This window comes from Erythrolamprus reginae, chromosome 8 (genome assembly GCF_031021105.1).
Source record: "Erythrolamprus reginae isolate rEryReg1 chromosome 8, rEryReg1.hap1, whole genome shotgun sequence".
Taxonomy (NCBI): domain Eukaryota; kingdom Metazoa; phylum Chordata; class Lepidosauria; order Squamata; family Dipsadidae; genus Erythrolamprus; species Erythrolamprus reginae.
The window spans coordinates 53,982,460-53,997,239 of NC_091957.1; the positions used below are offsets into that span (position 1 = coordinate 53,982,460).

Here is a 14,780-nt window from a genome sequence, read left to right on the forward strand (position 1 = left end):
TTTATTTATTTAGTAGAGTTGAAAGGGACCTTGCAGGTCATCAAGTCCAACCCCCTGCTTCAGCAGGAAATCCTACAGCACCCCAGCCAAGTGACAGTCCAATCTCCTCTTGAAAATGTCCAGAGTTGGGGAGTTCACAACCTCCACTGGCAGACAGTTCCACTGGTTGATCACTCTGACCGTCAGGAAGTTCTTCCTTATTTCTAGGTTAAATCCAGTGATGGGCTGCTACGGGAACAGTCAGGAACGCAGTTTGTTTGTTTGTCTATCTATCTATCTATCTATCTATCTATCTATCTATCTATCTATCTATCTATCTATCATCTATCTATCTATCATCTATCTATCTATCTATCTATCTATCATCTATCTATCTATCTATCTATCTATCATCTATCTATATCTATCTATCTATCTATCTATCATCTATCTATCTATCTATCTATCTATCTATCTATCATCTATCTATATCTATCTATCTATCTATCTATCTATCTATCTATCTATCTATCTATCTATCTATCTATCTATCTATCTATTAGATTTGTATGACGCCCCTCTCCGAAGACTCGGGACGGCTAACAACAATAAAGAAGACAATGTAAGAAATCTAATATTAAAAATAATCTAAAAAGAACCCCAATTTAAGAGACCAATCATACAAACAAGCATACCATGTATAAATTCTATAAGCCTAGGGGGAAGGGAAAAATTTCAATTCCCCCGTGCCTGACGACAGAGGTGGGTTTTAAGGAGCTTGCGAAAGGCAAGGAGGGTGGGGGCAACTCTGATATCTGGGGGGAGCTGGTTCCAGAGGGTCGGGGCCGCCACAGAGAAGGCTCTTCTCCTGGGTCCCGCCAAATGACATTGTTTAGTCGACAGGACCCGGAGAAGGCCAACTCTGCGGGACCTAACCGGTCACTGGGATTCGTGCGGCAGAAGGCGGTCCAGGAGATATTCTGATAGCAACATTTGGAGCTCCACCCCAGAGCACCCAATTTGCACTGAAAGATGTTGAAACAAAATGCATAAGCCAAGCCCACAATGTGGTAATAAAAATTTGGTAGCCCATCACTGGTTAAATCTCTCCTTGATCAGCTTCCAACCGTTGTTCCTCGTCTGGCCCTCTGGAAAACAGTGTGACCCCCTCCTCTCTGTGGCAACCCCTCAAGTACCTGTAGACTTCTATCATGTCCCCCCCTGGCCCTCCTTTTCTCTAGGCTATCCATGCCCAGTTCCCGCAATCTCTCTTCATAAGTCTTGGTTTCTAGTCCCCTAATCTTTTCTGCACCTTCTCCAGAGTTTCAATGTCTATTTTGAAGTGTGGTGACCAGAACTGGATGCAGTACTCCAGATGTTGTCTGACCAGGGTGTAGTAGAGTGGTATTAATACCTCTCTGGTCTTGGAGTGTATCCCCCTGTGTTGATACAGCTTACGATTGTGTTGGCCTTTTTAGCCGCTGCTGCACGTTGCTGGCTCATATTTAGTTGATTATCCACCAAGACTCTGAGATCTCTTTCACAGTCACTACTGCTAAGTAGGGTTCCTCCCAGACTGTATGTGTGTCTAGGTTTTTTTTTTACATAGGTGAAGGACTTTACTCTTCTCGACATTGAACATCGTTTTGTTAGTTGGCTGAAGATGCTGAACTCTGAATCCTGAACTTTCTGGGTGGTGTTGTGGTTGGCTCTGGCCCAGCTCCTGCCCCAGGGAATAGGGAGGTGGATGCAGGGGAAAATTCACCATGTCACAGGCCTGTGTTATTGCCGACAGAATCACTTCAGAGTTTAGTTTCCTCGAACAAAGAAGAAGGTGGGAGTGACTCGACAGAGGAGGGCTTGGCACACAGCCCAGGCAGTCAATCTCCCTTATCTTCCATTGATTCAGATGAAGACGTTTTGGACCCACGCAAGCGCAGAATTATGCGTAGAAGAGACCAAGTAAGAACATATTACAGGAAATAAGGGAGGCCACCTGTGTTTGGGTGGGGCTCCAGTAATTAGGGCTGCTGCTATAAATAGCAGCATGTGGGTTTGGCCATTGTGGAAAAATATCTGATCGGAGTTCGTCAGGAATCTTGTGTTGCTGGACTTTGTTGCTTTTTCACGCCTTGGAAAACAAAGCAGAGCAACATGTGTGTGTGTGTGTGTCTCACTTCATTGGAAGAAGAAGGGGTGTGAAGTTTCTTCACAGCTGCTAGCTAAGTACTTAATGACTGCTTAAGGGAAATTGTACAGACTACCCGATTGTTTTGGGAAGAGTGCTTTTTGCCATACAAAAAGAGTGCTTAGTTTATTTTGACTTTTGTGATAAAGAATATTGTTTTGAATTTTCAAACGTGTGTGTGTCTGAAATTTGTACCCTTGAATTTTCGGGAGGCTCCTACCAGAGATAATTACCACCCCTGTTCTGTTCTGGCCTGGTCGATGCTAAAGCAACCTGACCAAGATACCTGCAAATTGGAGTCTTGCACAAGTTGCAGTTGCTCCTTGATTACGTGCAGTTCCTCTTGCTGGGTCTTAATGTCGGCTTGTAGGATGCGCGTCCTCTCTTCCAGCTGTTCCTTGAGCTGGTGCATCATCCCCATTTGCACCGGAAAGTGGTAGCCGGGCTGCAAATATGAGACCAACCGGAACCATGTTTTACAAAAAATAATTGCTGTTATCAACCTGCAGAGAGCAGGTACACTAACTATGTCATGCACAAATATTAAATTATTATTATTATTTATTAGATTTGTATGCCGCCCCTTTCCGTAGACTCAGGGCGGCTCACAACACAATAAAAACAGTTCATGACAAATCTAATAATTTACAATTTAAAATATTTTTAAAAATCCCATTATTAAGCAGACATACATACAAGCATACCATACATAAATTGTATAGGCCTGGGGGAGATATCTCAGTTCCCCCATGCCTGATGACAAAGGTGGGTTTTAAGGAGTTTACGAAAGGCAAGGAGGGTGGGGGCAGTTCTAATATCTGGGGGGAGCTGGTTCCAGAGAGTCGGGGCCGCCACAGAGAAGGCTCTTCCCCTGGGGCCCGCCAACCGACATTGTTTAGTTGACGGGACCCGGAGAAGGCCCACTCTGTGGAACCTAATCGGTCGCTGGGATTCGTGTGGCAGAAGGCGGTCTCAGAGATATTCTGGTCCAATGCCATGAAGGGCTTTAAAGGTCATAACCCACACTTTGAATTGTGACCGGAAATTGATCGGCAACCAATGCAGACTGCGGAGTGTTGGTGTAACATGGGCATATTTGGGAAAGCCCATGATTGCTCTTGCAGCTGCATTCTGCACAATCTGAAGTTTCCGAACACTTTTCAAAAGTAGCCCCATGTAGAGAGCGTTGCAGTAGTCGAACCTCGAGGTGATGAGGGCATGAGTGACTGTGAGCAGTGAGTCCCGGTCCAAATAGGGCCGCAACTGGTGCACCAGGTGAAACTGGGCAAACGCCCCCCTCACCACAACTGAAAGATGGTTCTCTAATGTGAGCTGTGGATCGAGGAGGACGCCCAAGTTGTGGACCCTCTCCGAGGGGGTCAATAATTCCCCCCCCAGGGTGATGGACGGACAGGTGGGATTGTCCTTGGGAGGCAAAACCCACAGCCACTCCGTCTTATCAGGGTTGAGTTTGAGTCTGTTGGCCCCAACAGCTTCCAGACACCGGCACATCACTTCCACTGCTTCGTTGATTGGACATATCACTGCTGCTTTAATCAAGACCTCTGCTTCTCTTTTTTTATTGCTCTTCTCTGCACTTTTTCTAGAGTCTCAATATCCTATATGGACTTCCATCCCACACTTCCAATTCAAGATCTGGTTTCACACCAAATGTGGTGTCACATCTCCCGTGCTTTGGATGTCGACAGTTAAAGACCCAAAGCAGGAGGAAGAAATATTGGCGCCGAGCTGACCAACGTAAATATCGAGTCATTCAGAGGAGAAGCGAAGAATGATCTCTGCAGTCCTTGGCTACAAAGCCTGGCTAACATTGGTGTTCCTCGTGGACAACGTACCATCAAAGTTTGTTGTGCAGGGACTGTAGCCTGTGTCATGTGGTGAGGCACAAGTTGGTCGGAGGGAGTTATGATGCCCTGTGAAGGAGAAAAGAGGGAGGGGAAAAAATAGATATCGCAGCCCATCCGCTGGAGGAAGGAATTGGACCGCTGACTTCTGCAGCGTTCAATTTAATTCACGTTCCATACCAGGCGAGGGTTCTTCACTACCCAAGCCCAGTTCCTGCAACTGTTCATCGTATGTTTGCTTGCTTGTTTGTTTAGTCAAGCTTTAGTCAAGCTTCAACCACAGCAACACAAGAGCACACAACGGATTTAAACTTAATATTAACCGCTCCAAACTTGACTGTAAAAAATATGACTTCAGTAACCGAGTTGTCGAAGCGTGGAACTCATTATCCCCAAACCCCCAACACTTTACCCTTGGATTATCTTTGGTTGACCTATCCAGATTCCTAAGAGGTCAGTAAGGGGCGAGTACAAGTGCACTAAAGTGCCTTCCGTCCCCTGTCCTATTGTCTCTCCTATATCTCCTATACCTTTCTTCTATTCCTATATCTCTTCTTTTATTCTTTCATTGATATGTTCTATTACTATATCTTCTTTTCTATTCTTTCTTAGATATACCTGTATTTTACTATGAGTATCTCCTCTATAACGAGTATCAAAAGATATAATAATATTCATATACATGATAATATTTATATACATGATACTAGTAAGAGAGAAATATTAGGACAGGAAGCCAAATTCCTTGCGTGTCCAATCACACTTGGCCAATAAAGAATTCTATTCTCTATTCTCTATTCTCTATTCTCTATTCTCTATTCTCTATTCTCTATTCCCTATTCTCTATTCTCTATTCTCTATTCTCTATTCTCTATCCTATTCTATTCTATATATTTGCTCTTTCCAAAGAGAAGACCAGGTCATTTTCTCTGGTCATCCGACAATCAGTCATCATTTGTTTTGCAGATAATGACCTTCTGGGATGCATTCATGGCAAGATAAGCCAGTCATTGTTTCATTAGAGTTCAAAGCATCTAACCACCTGAAGAAGATGTTCTTCCTTCTCTCCCTTGCTGGGGTGAATCAATTTCTCGGGAAGGATGCCTGGACTTACCTGGGCGTTACCGCTGGAGGCAAGCTGTAAGGAGACTTTTTCTGGTTGCCCCAAGGATAAGCTTTGCCGCGTTGGAGTGCTGGCATCGGTGTGAAGCATGGATGATGTGGCTGTAGAAAACAAACAAATATTGTTTTTATTGTTGTTGTGAGCCGCCCCAAGTCAGTGCAGTCAGGCGGTAGGGAAAGCAAGTAGGATGCTTGGCTGCATAGCTAGAGGTATAACAAGAAGGAAGAGGGAGATTATGATCCCGCTATATAGAATGCTGGTGAGACCACATTTGGAATACTGTGTTCAGTTCTGGAGACCTCACCTACAAAAAGATATTGACAAAATTGAACGGGTCCAAAGACGGGCTACAAAAATGGTGGAAGGTCTTAAGCATAAAACGTATCAGGAAAGACTTAATGAACTCAATCTGTATAGTCTGGAGGACAGAAGGAAAAGGGGGGACATGATCGAAACATTTAAATATATTAAAGGGTTAAATAAGGTCCAGGAGGGAAGTGTTTTCAATAGGAAAGTGAACACAAGAACAAGGGGACAAAATCTGAAGTTAGTTGGGGGAAAGATCAAAAGCAACATGAGAAAATATTATTTTACTGAAAGAGTAGTAGATGCTTGGAACAAACTTCCAGCAGACGTGGTAGATAAATCCACAGTAACTGAATTTAAACCTGCCTCGGATAAACATATATCCATCCTAAGATAAAATACAGAAAATAGTATAAGGGCAGACTAGATGGACCATGAGGTCTTTTTCTGCCGTCAGACTTCTATGTTTCTATGTTTCTATGTGATGGGCCAAATAAATATTATCGACGGATGCAGTAAAGTAACAGAATAACAAGAGTTGGAAGGAATCTTGGAGGTCTTCTAGTCCAATCCCATACTTAGGCAGGAAATCCTATACTAGTGATGGGGATTTTGCAATATCCTTCCCCTAGGAGTGGGGAAGGAATGGAGATTTTATAGTATCCTTCCCTTGCTACGCCCACCAAGCCACGCCCACCAAGCCACACCACTCCCGCCAAGCCACGCCCACAGAACCAGTAGTTTAAAAAAAATTGGATTTCACCACTGCAGAGAGCTAAGGGTCTTGAGCATTAAACTTCCCCCTTGGTTTCACAGAGGTTGTGTGTTCAATGTGTGACCCCTACATGCAGAGTCGGAGAGCGCCGTGCGCGAAGATCGGCAGGAGCTGTGAGAAGACACGGAGACCCCTTCACGACTGACTTCATGGTTAACGGGCACGCAGTGTCGGGTGTTGATATAATCCCTTTGATTCTGGGAAGGAAGAGAGTGGACTGTCATACGCTTCGGAAAAGAAAACCAACTTGAAAATTAAAATACATAAATAAACACATCAACTGGAAATAAAAAGTATTTTTCTTCCAGATGTCAACCTGACCCTGGCCCAAGCCATCACTAGAGCGGAGGGATAAGGAGGGAGATTACAGGTAGTTGAGGGTTGTGTAGTCAAAGCAAAATACTTTCTCTTCGGAACCAAGGTCATTCTCATACCTGGTCTGAAGAAGGAGGAGTGATGGTCACCGGGCAACCAGATAGAGCTATGATTGGACCATGTGACTGATCATTTAGGGTTGAGAAGAAAACTTTTTTAATTAAAAACATTTTGGTGTCTGTTTTCACCAGAAATGTGACCATATGACATTTCCAATAAAGCTATCCTTCGAGGAATCTACCTGCCTTGCAGTTTGGTTTGATATGACACAAACTGACATGAGAAAGTGACTTCCAAGTGTTGTGATTCAGCCTGAGGCTGCTCAGGGACCAGCTGTGTCTCTGCTGGCTCCATGCCCGGATGAGGATGACAGCGCAGATGAGGGGGCTGAACAGTCGGACGGGGGAGAGGAGAGTCAGGAATGGATGGGATGAAGGAGAACAGCATGAGAGCCCCGGGGGGGGGCCCCTCTCCTCAGCCAGTAGCTTGGAGTCATTAGGTGATGACGCACAAGCTGTCATTGACATGAGACAGAGACGTTCAGAGCAACGAAAGGAGCAGTTAAAGAAATATTTTCACACATTGAATTAGAAACAGCTGGGTTTGGGTGTGGTCCTCATCAGCAGGGTTTAAAAGGCAGGCAAGGCCTTGAAGCCATGTGGAGTGTTATCAATTGGAGTTGTGGTGACCTGTTTTGATTCTCAGCGTCTCTGGTCTTGGCTTGTGGCCTCGCAGTCTGGAAGACTCGTGGGAGGCGTCTGTTTGCTATCTACAGCTTCGTCTTGGCAGCAAGAATCTGGTATTGCTTCATGGACTATTCCCTTCGTGTATATATTTGAAGTTCCAGCGTTTTTCCTGTTTGTAAGGACATTTTCTGTTACCTGTGTTTTCCTTGAATTATTATAAACTGCCTTTGCCTTTTACCAGTGTGTCTGGCTTCTCTTTTTGGGTTGGTAATTGGCTTCTGGAGTGACCCAGACAGAACACCAAGATTCTGAGAATCCTGTAAGAAGGTTTTTCGGTTTTAAGGTAGAAGATAGATAATAGACAAATAGAAGATAGAAAGTAGACAAGATAGAAGATGGAAAATAGAAGATAGAAGACAGACAAGATAGAAGATAGAGATAATAGATGGCAGATGGATGGATGGAAGGATGGAAGGATGGAAGGTTGGATGGAAGGATGGATGGATGGATGGATGGATAGATAATAGGTAGGTAGATTGATAGGGAGAGAGAGAGAAGAGAGGAGTTAGAAACTAGGGGAGAGAGAAAAAAAGAAAGAGAGAAGGGTGGGAACCTTTTCTCCAGAAAACTTCCCTTATGTGATGGCTTCCTTTAAACTTTCTTCACCAGGGGAAAGTAGGCCACTTGGATTCCCTACCCAAGAGTTTAGAGATCAATTAAAGAAAGCTGCTTCTGAGTGACGTTTGGCCTCTTGTTATTGAACCCTGGCATTGAGTAAGCTGACCCAGTTAAATTCAGCAGGCACAACGAGGCCAAATCGATTATTTTTAAAAGGCGATGGAAAATGCGATTAGGGAGACGATCTGCGGATCTCAGGAGCCTAACCTTGTTTCAGGGAAAGGGACGGGGGGGGGGGGGGACAAGCTAACATCAGTAACGAAATCCTTTTGTTTTCCATCTTTGGATCCTGGGCAGCTGATGAACCAGTACAAAGGCTATGGATAGGCAATGTTAGATGCTTAGAGGCATAACTCAGCAATAGGAAAATTGTTTATCAATGGAGACCGAGTGGAGCAAGTGGTCAGTTTTAAGTTTTTTGGGTGTTATTGAGGAGCCAGGGTAGCACAGCGGTTAGAGTGCAGCACTGCAGGCTACTTCAGCTGCTAGCTGTAGTTTAACAGTTCAAATCTCACCACCGGCTCCAGGTTGACTCAGCCTTCCATCCTTCCGAGGTGGGTCAAATGAGGACCCAGATAGTTGGGGGCAAAAGGCTGACTATTATTAATAAATAAAAAACTTGTTGCTTGATTTTTTATTAATATTGATTGTTTCCTTATTGCTTATTTGACCCCTATGATAATCATTAAGTGTTGTACCTCATGATTCTTGACAAATGTATATTTTATTTTATGTACACTGAGAGCATATGCACCAAGACAAATTCCTTGGGTGTCCAATCACACTTGGCCAATAAACAATTATCTTCTCTTCTCATTCAAGTATCTATTCTATTCTATTCTATTCTTGTCATCATTCCAATCACCCATTTCCTCCCACTTATGACTATATGACTGTAACTTGTTGCTTGTATCCTTAAGATTTTTTATTAATATTGATTGTTTCCTTATTGGTTATTTGACCCCTATGATAATCATTAAGTGTTGTACCTCATGATTCTTGACAAATGTATATTTTATTTTATGTACACTGAGAGCATATGCACCAAGACAAATTCCTTGGGTGTCCAATCACACTTGGCCAATAAACAATTATCTTCTCTTCTCATTCAAGTATCTATTCTATTCTATTCTATTCTTGTCATCATTCCAATCACCCATTTCCTCCCACTTATGACTATATGACTGTAACTTGTTGCTTGTATCCTTAAGATTTTTTATTAATATTGATTGTTTCCTTATTGCTTATTTGACCCCTATGATAATCATTAAGTGTTGTACCTCATGATTCTTGACAAATGTATATTTTATTTTATGTACACTGAGAGCATATGCACCAAGACAAATTCCTTGGGTGTCCAATCACACTTGGCCAATAAACAATTATCTTCTCTTCTCATTCAAGTATCTATTCTATTCTATTCTATTCTTGTCATCATTCCAATCACCCATTTCCTCCCACTTATGACTATATGACTGTAACTTGTTGCTTGTATCCTTAAGATTTTTTATTAATATTGATTGTTTCCTTATTGCTTATTTGACCCCTATGATAATCATTAAGTGTTGTACCTCATGATTCTTGACAAATGTATATTTTATTTTATGTACACTGAGAGCATCTGCACCAAAGACAAATTCCTTGTGTGTCCAATCACACTTGGCCAATAAAGAATTCTCTTCTCTTCTCATTCAAGTATCTATTCTATTCTATTCTATTCTACCTATCTTAAAGGTTGCCATGGTTGGGAAACACCAATCTGGAGGCCTATGATAAGTGTGGTGCAGACCTTTGCTCATCCAATATGAAGCCAGTTTTTCTAGCTGGTTGATTGCAATTCCCATCAATCGTGCTTTTGGCTGGGGATGAGCGGTATTGCAATATCCAACAGGTGAGGCAACAACACCTGACAGGCTAAATCTAGAGCAACCACCCATTTGACATCATCAGAGAAGAAGTTTATTTATCTATTTGTTTTGTTTTGTCAAGTACGAATTGGTGGTATACAAAGATATAATTTATTTATTTATTTTATTTATTTATTTTGTCCAATACACAATGAGGGTTTTAGTGGGTATATATCTATATACACATAGTAAAATACATGATGAAGGTTATAGAGGAGATACTCATAGTAAAATATATCTAAGAAATAATAGAAAAGTAGGTATAGTAATAGAACATATCAATGAAAGAGTAGAAGAAGAGATATAGGAATAGAAGAAAGGTATAGGAGATATAGGAGAGCAATAGGACAGGGGACGGAAGGCATTCTAGTGCACTTGTACTCGCCCCTTACTGACCTCTTAGGAATCTGGATAGGTCAACCGTAGATAATCTTATAATGTTCATATACATGATACTGTACTAGTAAGAGAAAAACATTAGGACAGGGGACGGAAGGCACGCTGGTGCCCTTATGCACGCCCCTTACTGACCTCTTAGGAATCAGGAGAGGTCAACAGTGGAGAGTCTTAAGGGTAAAGTTTTGAAGGTTAGGTGATGATTCTACAGAGTCTGGTAGTGAGTTCCAGGCATCAACTACTCAGTTACTAAAGTCGTATTTCCTGCAGTCGAGTTTAGAGCAGTTTACTTTTAAGTTGTGTACTCGTGTGTTGTTGTGGTTGAAACTGACGTAGTTGTTGACAGGAAAGACATGATAATTTTATGGGCTATGCTTAGGTTGTGTTTAAGACAACGTAGTTCTAAACTTTCTAATCCTAGGATTGTAAATCTAGTTGCGTAGGGTATTATGTTGTGAGTGGAGGAGTGGAAGGCTCTTCTGGTAAAGTATTTCTGGACATTTTCTAGAGTGTTTATGTCCGAAATGCGATGTGGGTTCAAGACAGATGAGTTGTATTCAAGGATTGGTCTGGCGAAAGTTAGTAGTGTGAGATTACCAGAGCAGAAGTTACGTAGGATTAGGTTAACAACTCTTGAAGCCTTTTTGGCAATGTTGTTGCAGTGGGCTTTGGCACTTAGGTCATTTAATATGAGTATTCCAAGGTCTTGGAATACTCATTCCAAAGCTACAGATTGTTGAACGATATCAACAAATATAGACTGTTGGACACACACACATACACAAAACCCACTCTTTGGGGTATTTCAGAAGCCGCAACATTAATATATTCGAAGGTTGAAACCAATACAAAGTAATCTCCAAAGAAAATCTCATATTCCCACTTCTTCTTCCAAAACATAAGTTTCCCACCAATCCATTGATCAGCCAAAAGCTTCATACTGGATTCTCTCGGAATATATCATACCTTTAAGGATGAAGAGGCCAATTCTGTAGAAGATTCCTCGAGGCCGACATCCCTTCTCTTTTCCGCTCGAACCTCGGCATAGCTTTTAAAAAAGGGTAAGGATGAAAGAGTTTATCTCAGCAGAATAATGCATCAAGGAGCCAATAAATCAAATATTTACTATGGTTAGAGACCAGCATAAGAAGGGTGAAGGACAGGCATTAAAAGCGTAGAGGATACATCAGAGTAAAAAGGAAAAGCTAGGAAAATTATGAAAAGCTATAAAAGATATGAGATGTAGATCCTCTTTCTTTCTTTCTTTCTTTCTTTCTTTCTCTTTCTCTCTTCCTCTTTTTCTTTCTTTCTTTCTCTTTCTCTCTCCCTTTCACCTTCTTTTTTCTCTCCTATTCTTTTCACTTATTCTTTCTTTCCTTCCTTCTTTCCTTCTTTCTTTCTTTTCCCTTTCTTTCTTTCTTTCTCTTTCTCTCTCCCTCTTTCTCTTTCTTTCTTTTTCTTTCTTTCTTTCTCTTTTTCTCTCCCTTTCATTTTCTTCGGAGAGGGGCGGCATACAAATCTAATAAATTATTATTAATTAAATTATTATTATTTTTTCTCTCCCATTCTTTTCACTTATTCCTTCCTTCTTTCTTTCTTTCTTTCTTTCTTTTTCCATCTCCCTATCTCTTTCTCTCTCTTTTTCTCTCTCCCCTTTCATTTTCTTTTTTTTCCTCTCCCATTCTTTTCACTTTCTTTCTCTTTCTTTCTTTTCTCTTTCTTTTCTTCTTGAGAAAATATTAGTTTACTGAAAGCGTAGTAAATGCTTGGAACAAACTTTCAGCAGACGTGGTTGGTAAATCCACAATCACTGAATTTAAACATGCCTGGGATAAACATCTATCCATCCTAAGATAAAATACAGGAAATAGTATAAGGGCAGACTGGATGGACCATGAGGTCTTTTTCTGCCGTCAATCTTCTATGTTTCTATGTTTCTATGATTGATTGATTGATCTGGACTCCTAGTCTGCCCTTCTCCTGTGGATTCAGAGTTTACACCGTATATACAGTAATATAAACCTAAAAACAATGTAAAACCAGATCCCAAACCCCTCATGCTAAAAACATTAAACTAACACAGGGGTAGGCAAAATTGGTTCTTCTATGACATGTGGACTTCAACTCCCAGAATTCCTGCACTAGCATGATTTATTTATTTTCCAATTATCCAATACACAATGAGGGTTTTAGTGGGTATATATCTATATACACATAGTAAAATACATGATGAAGGTTATAGAGGAGGTACTCATAGTAAAATATATCTAAGAAAGAATAGAAAAGAAGATATAATAATAGAACATATCAATGAAAGAATAGAAGAAGAGATATAGGAATAGAAGAAAGGTATAGGAGATATAGGAGAGCAATAGAACAGGGGACGGAAGGCACTCTAGTGCACTTGTACTCGCCCCTTACTGACCTCTTAGGAATCTGGATAGGTCAACCGTGGATAATCTAAGGGTAAAGTGTTGGGGGTTTGGGGATGACACTATGGAGTCCGGTAATGAGTTCCATGCTTCGACAACTCGGTTACTGAAGTCATATTTTTTACAGTCAAGTTTGGAGCGGTTAATATTAAGTTTAAATCTGTTGTGTGCTCTTGTGTTGTTGTGGTTGAAGCTGAAGTAGTCGCCGACAGGCAGGAGGTTGCAGCATATGATCTTGTGGGCAATACTTAGATCTTGTTTAAGGCGTCTTAGTTCTAAACTTTCTAGGCCCAGGATTGAAAGTCTAGTCTCGTAGGGTCTTCTGTTTCGAGTGGAAATAGAATGAAGTCCACAAGTCCTAGAAGAGCCAACTTTGCCTGTCCCTGAACTAAATATTCATTCACAATCACTGCACTCCAGCAAACCACGACCCGTATTGGAAGTCCAGGCTTTGTAGGGGCGGGCAAAACACTTTACGTGCTTACCTAATAACAACGTGGCTGCACACGACGAACTCAGGCTTGGAGTTCCACTGGTGGTAGGTGATGTAATAATGGGTCTGCAACCATATCCATTGTTGGCCTTTGGTCAAGAATCGGTAGTAGCAGGATTTGCCTTTGCCAAACTGCATCACTGGGAATGAAAAACGACAACCACCACAACGACAACAAGAAGAAAAAAAAGCCTCTGTTAAACCCCACTTGGCACACACTGGTTTGCGTTCTTCTTCTGGGTTTTGCCGTGTTCTGTGGATGCGCCTCCGAGGGTTATTAGAGACACAGAAGAAACGCCACTGGAGACAGTGACCCCAGAAAGAAACTAGGGTTATCCGGAAAGTAAGGTTACAAGCAGTGACGGGCTCCTACGGGTACGGTCAGCTACGCAGAACCAGTAGAAAAATTTTGATATTTTTTCCCCCCCTTTTTTTCCCCTTCTGGGCTCTGGGTATGTTTTTCCTATAGCAGTAAATGGGGTTGAATGTGTATAATTTTAGAAGAGCTGGGTGTGTACCTACACATAGAGTTTATATAGTTTTATGCCGGGCTTCACGTTACAAGTCAGAAGTGTAAATTCAAACACACACGCTGTTGTAAAGTAAACAGAGAGTCGGTTTATCAAAACAAAAGTATTGTCCACCCGCACTTTAAACAGCCAAAGTGCTCCCCCCACAAACCACAAGCCTGGAATGCATATTTTTGTGTGCCTGTGTCTAACATGTATGTACGCCTATGGCATATATAAATAGAATTAAAGAGCATATTTGGATGTTCAGTAATAGTAAATAGAGAGGGAAATTGTATCTCTTTGAGGCAAGGAGAGGCCAGGCTCCCTAACCCAAACCCTGGATGTGAGTGACGCCAAGTTGGCCACCTTTAAGCCAGTCACATGACTGGCTGTGATGGCCCAGGTGACTCTTGGGAAGAAGGAATGAAGATACTTACGGTGTTCGTGGCACCTAGCAAGAAGCTCTAAATCATCTGCGTGGTAGTAATCATAACCAGATGTCCCAAGAACCTCAAAGGGCAGGTAACCAATGATTGGTGGAGCTCTAGGAGGATAGAAAGGGGAGAGGGGAAAAAAGTTTTGATATTAAAGGTTAGGGCTTTGATGTCTAGACCACAGGTCACCAACCTGTGGTCTGTGGCCTACTGGTGGTCCATGAGAAAATTTTGGCGGTCCGTGGAGAAATCTTGGCCCGTGGGTCAGATGTGGCTGAGAGCTATTAATCCAGTCCAGGAGGAAGAAAGGAAGAAGAGGGGAGGGGAGGAGAAGAGAGGAGAGGAGAGGAAAGGAAAGGAAAGAAGGAAAGGAAAGGAAAAGAGAAGAAAACAAAACAAAACAAAAGAAGGAGGGGAGGAAAGGAAAAGAAAGGAAGGGAAAAGAAACCTCTCCAATCACACTACAGTAAAAAATATACCAACATCAACAAATTGCTTTACAATAAATCAATTTCAAAAAATTATAGTGTGCAAATCCAATACTACCTCCTTCACTTTTGACATCTGGATAAAAATAGCTGCTCAATTTTCTTATGTTATACAAATACAGTGGTCCCTCGATTTTCGCGGG

General features: G+C 41.8%; 1 protein-coding gene across 1 annotated transcript in view; it reads right to left on the reverse strand.

The window, feature by feature from the left end:
• PASD1 (PAS domain containing repressor 1) overlaps nucleotides 1-14,780 on the reverse strand; it is an 87,392-nt gene that overhangs the window by 14,661 nt on the left and 57,951 nt on the right. The window contains exons 10-16 of the mRNA XM_070759934.1: nucleotides 14,153-14,259; nucleotides 13,196-13,343; nucleotides 11,245-11,326; nucleotides 6,307-6,433; nucleotides 5,147-5,256; nucleotides 4,024-4,101; nucleotides 2,454-2,612 (exon numbers count right to left, since the gene is read on the reverse strand). Coding sequence (XP_070616035.1) covers nucleotides 2,454-2,612; nucleotides 4,024-4,101; nucleotides 5,147-5,256; nucleotides 6,307-6,433; nucleotides 11,245-11,326; nucleotides 13,196-13,343; nucleotides 14,153-14,259 — 811 coding nt within the window. The remainder of the gene's footprint in view (nucleotides 1-2,453; nucleotides 2,613-4,023; nucleotides 4,102-5,146; nucleotides 5,257-6,306; nucleotides 6,434-11,244; nucleotides 11,327-13,195; nucleotides 13,344-14,152; nucleotides 14,260-14,780) is intronic.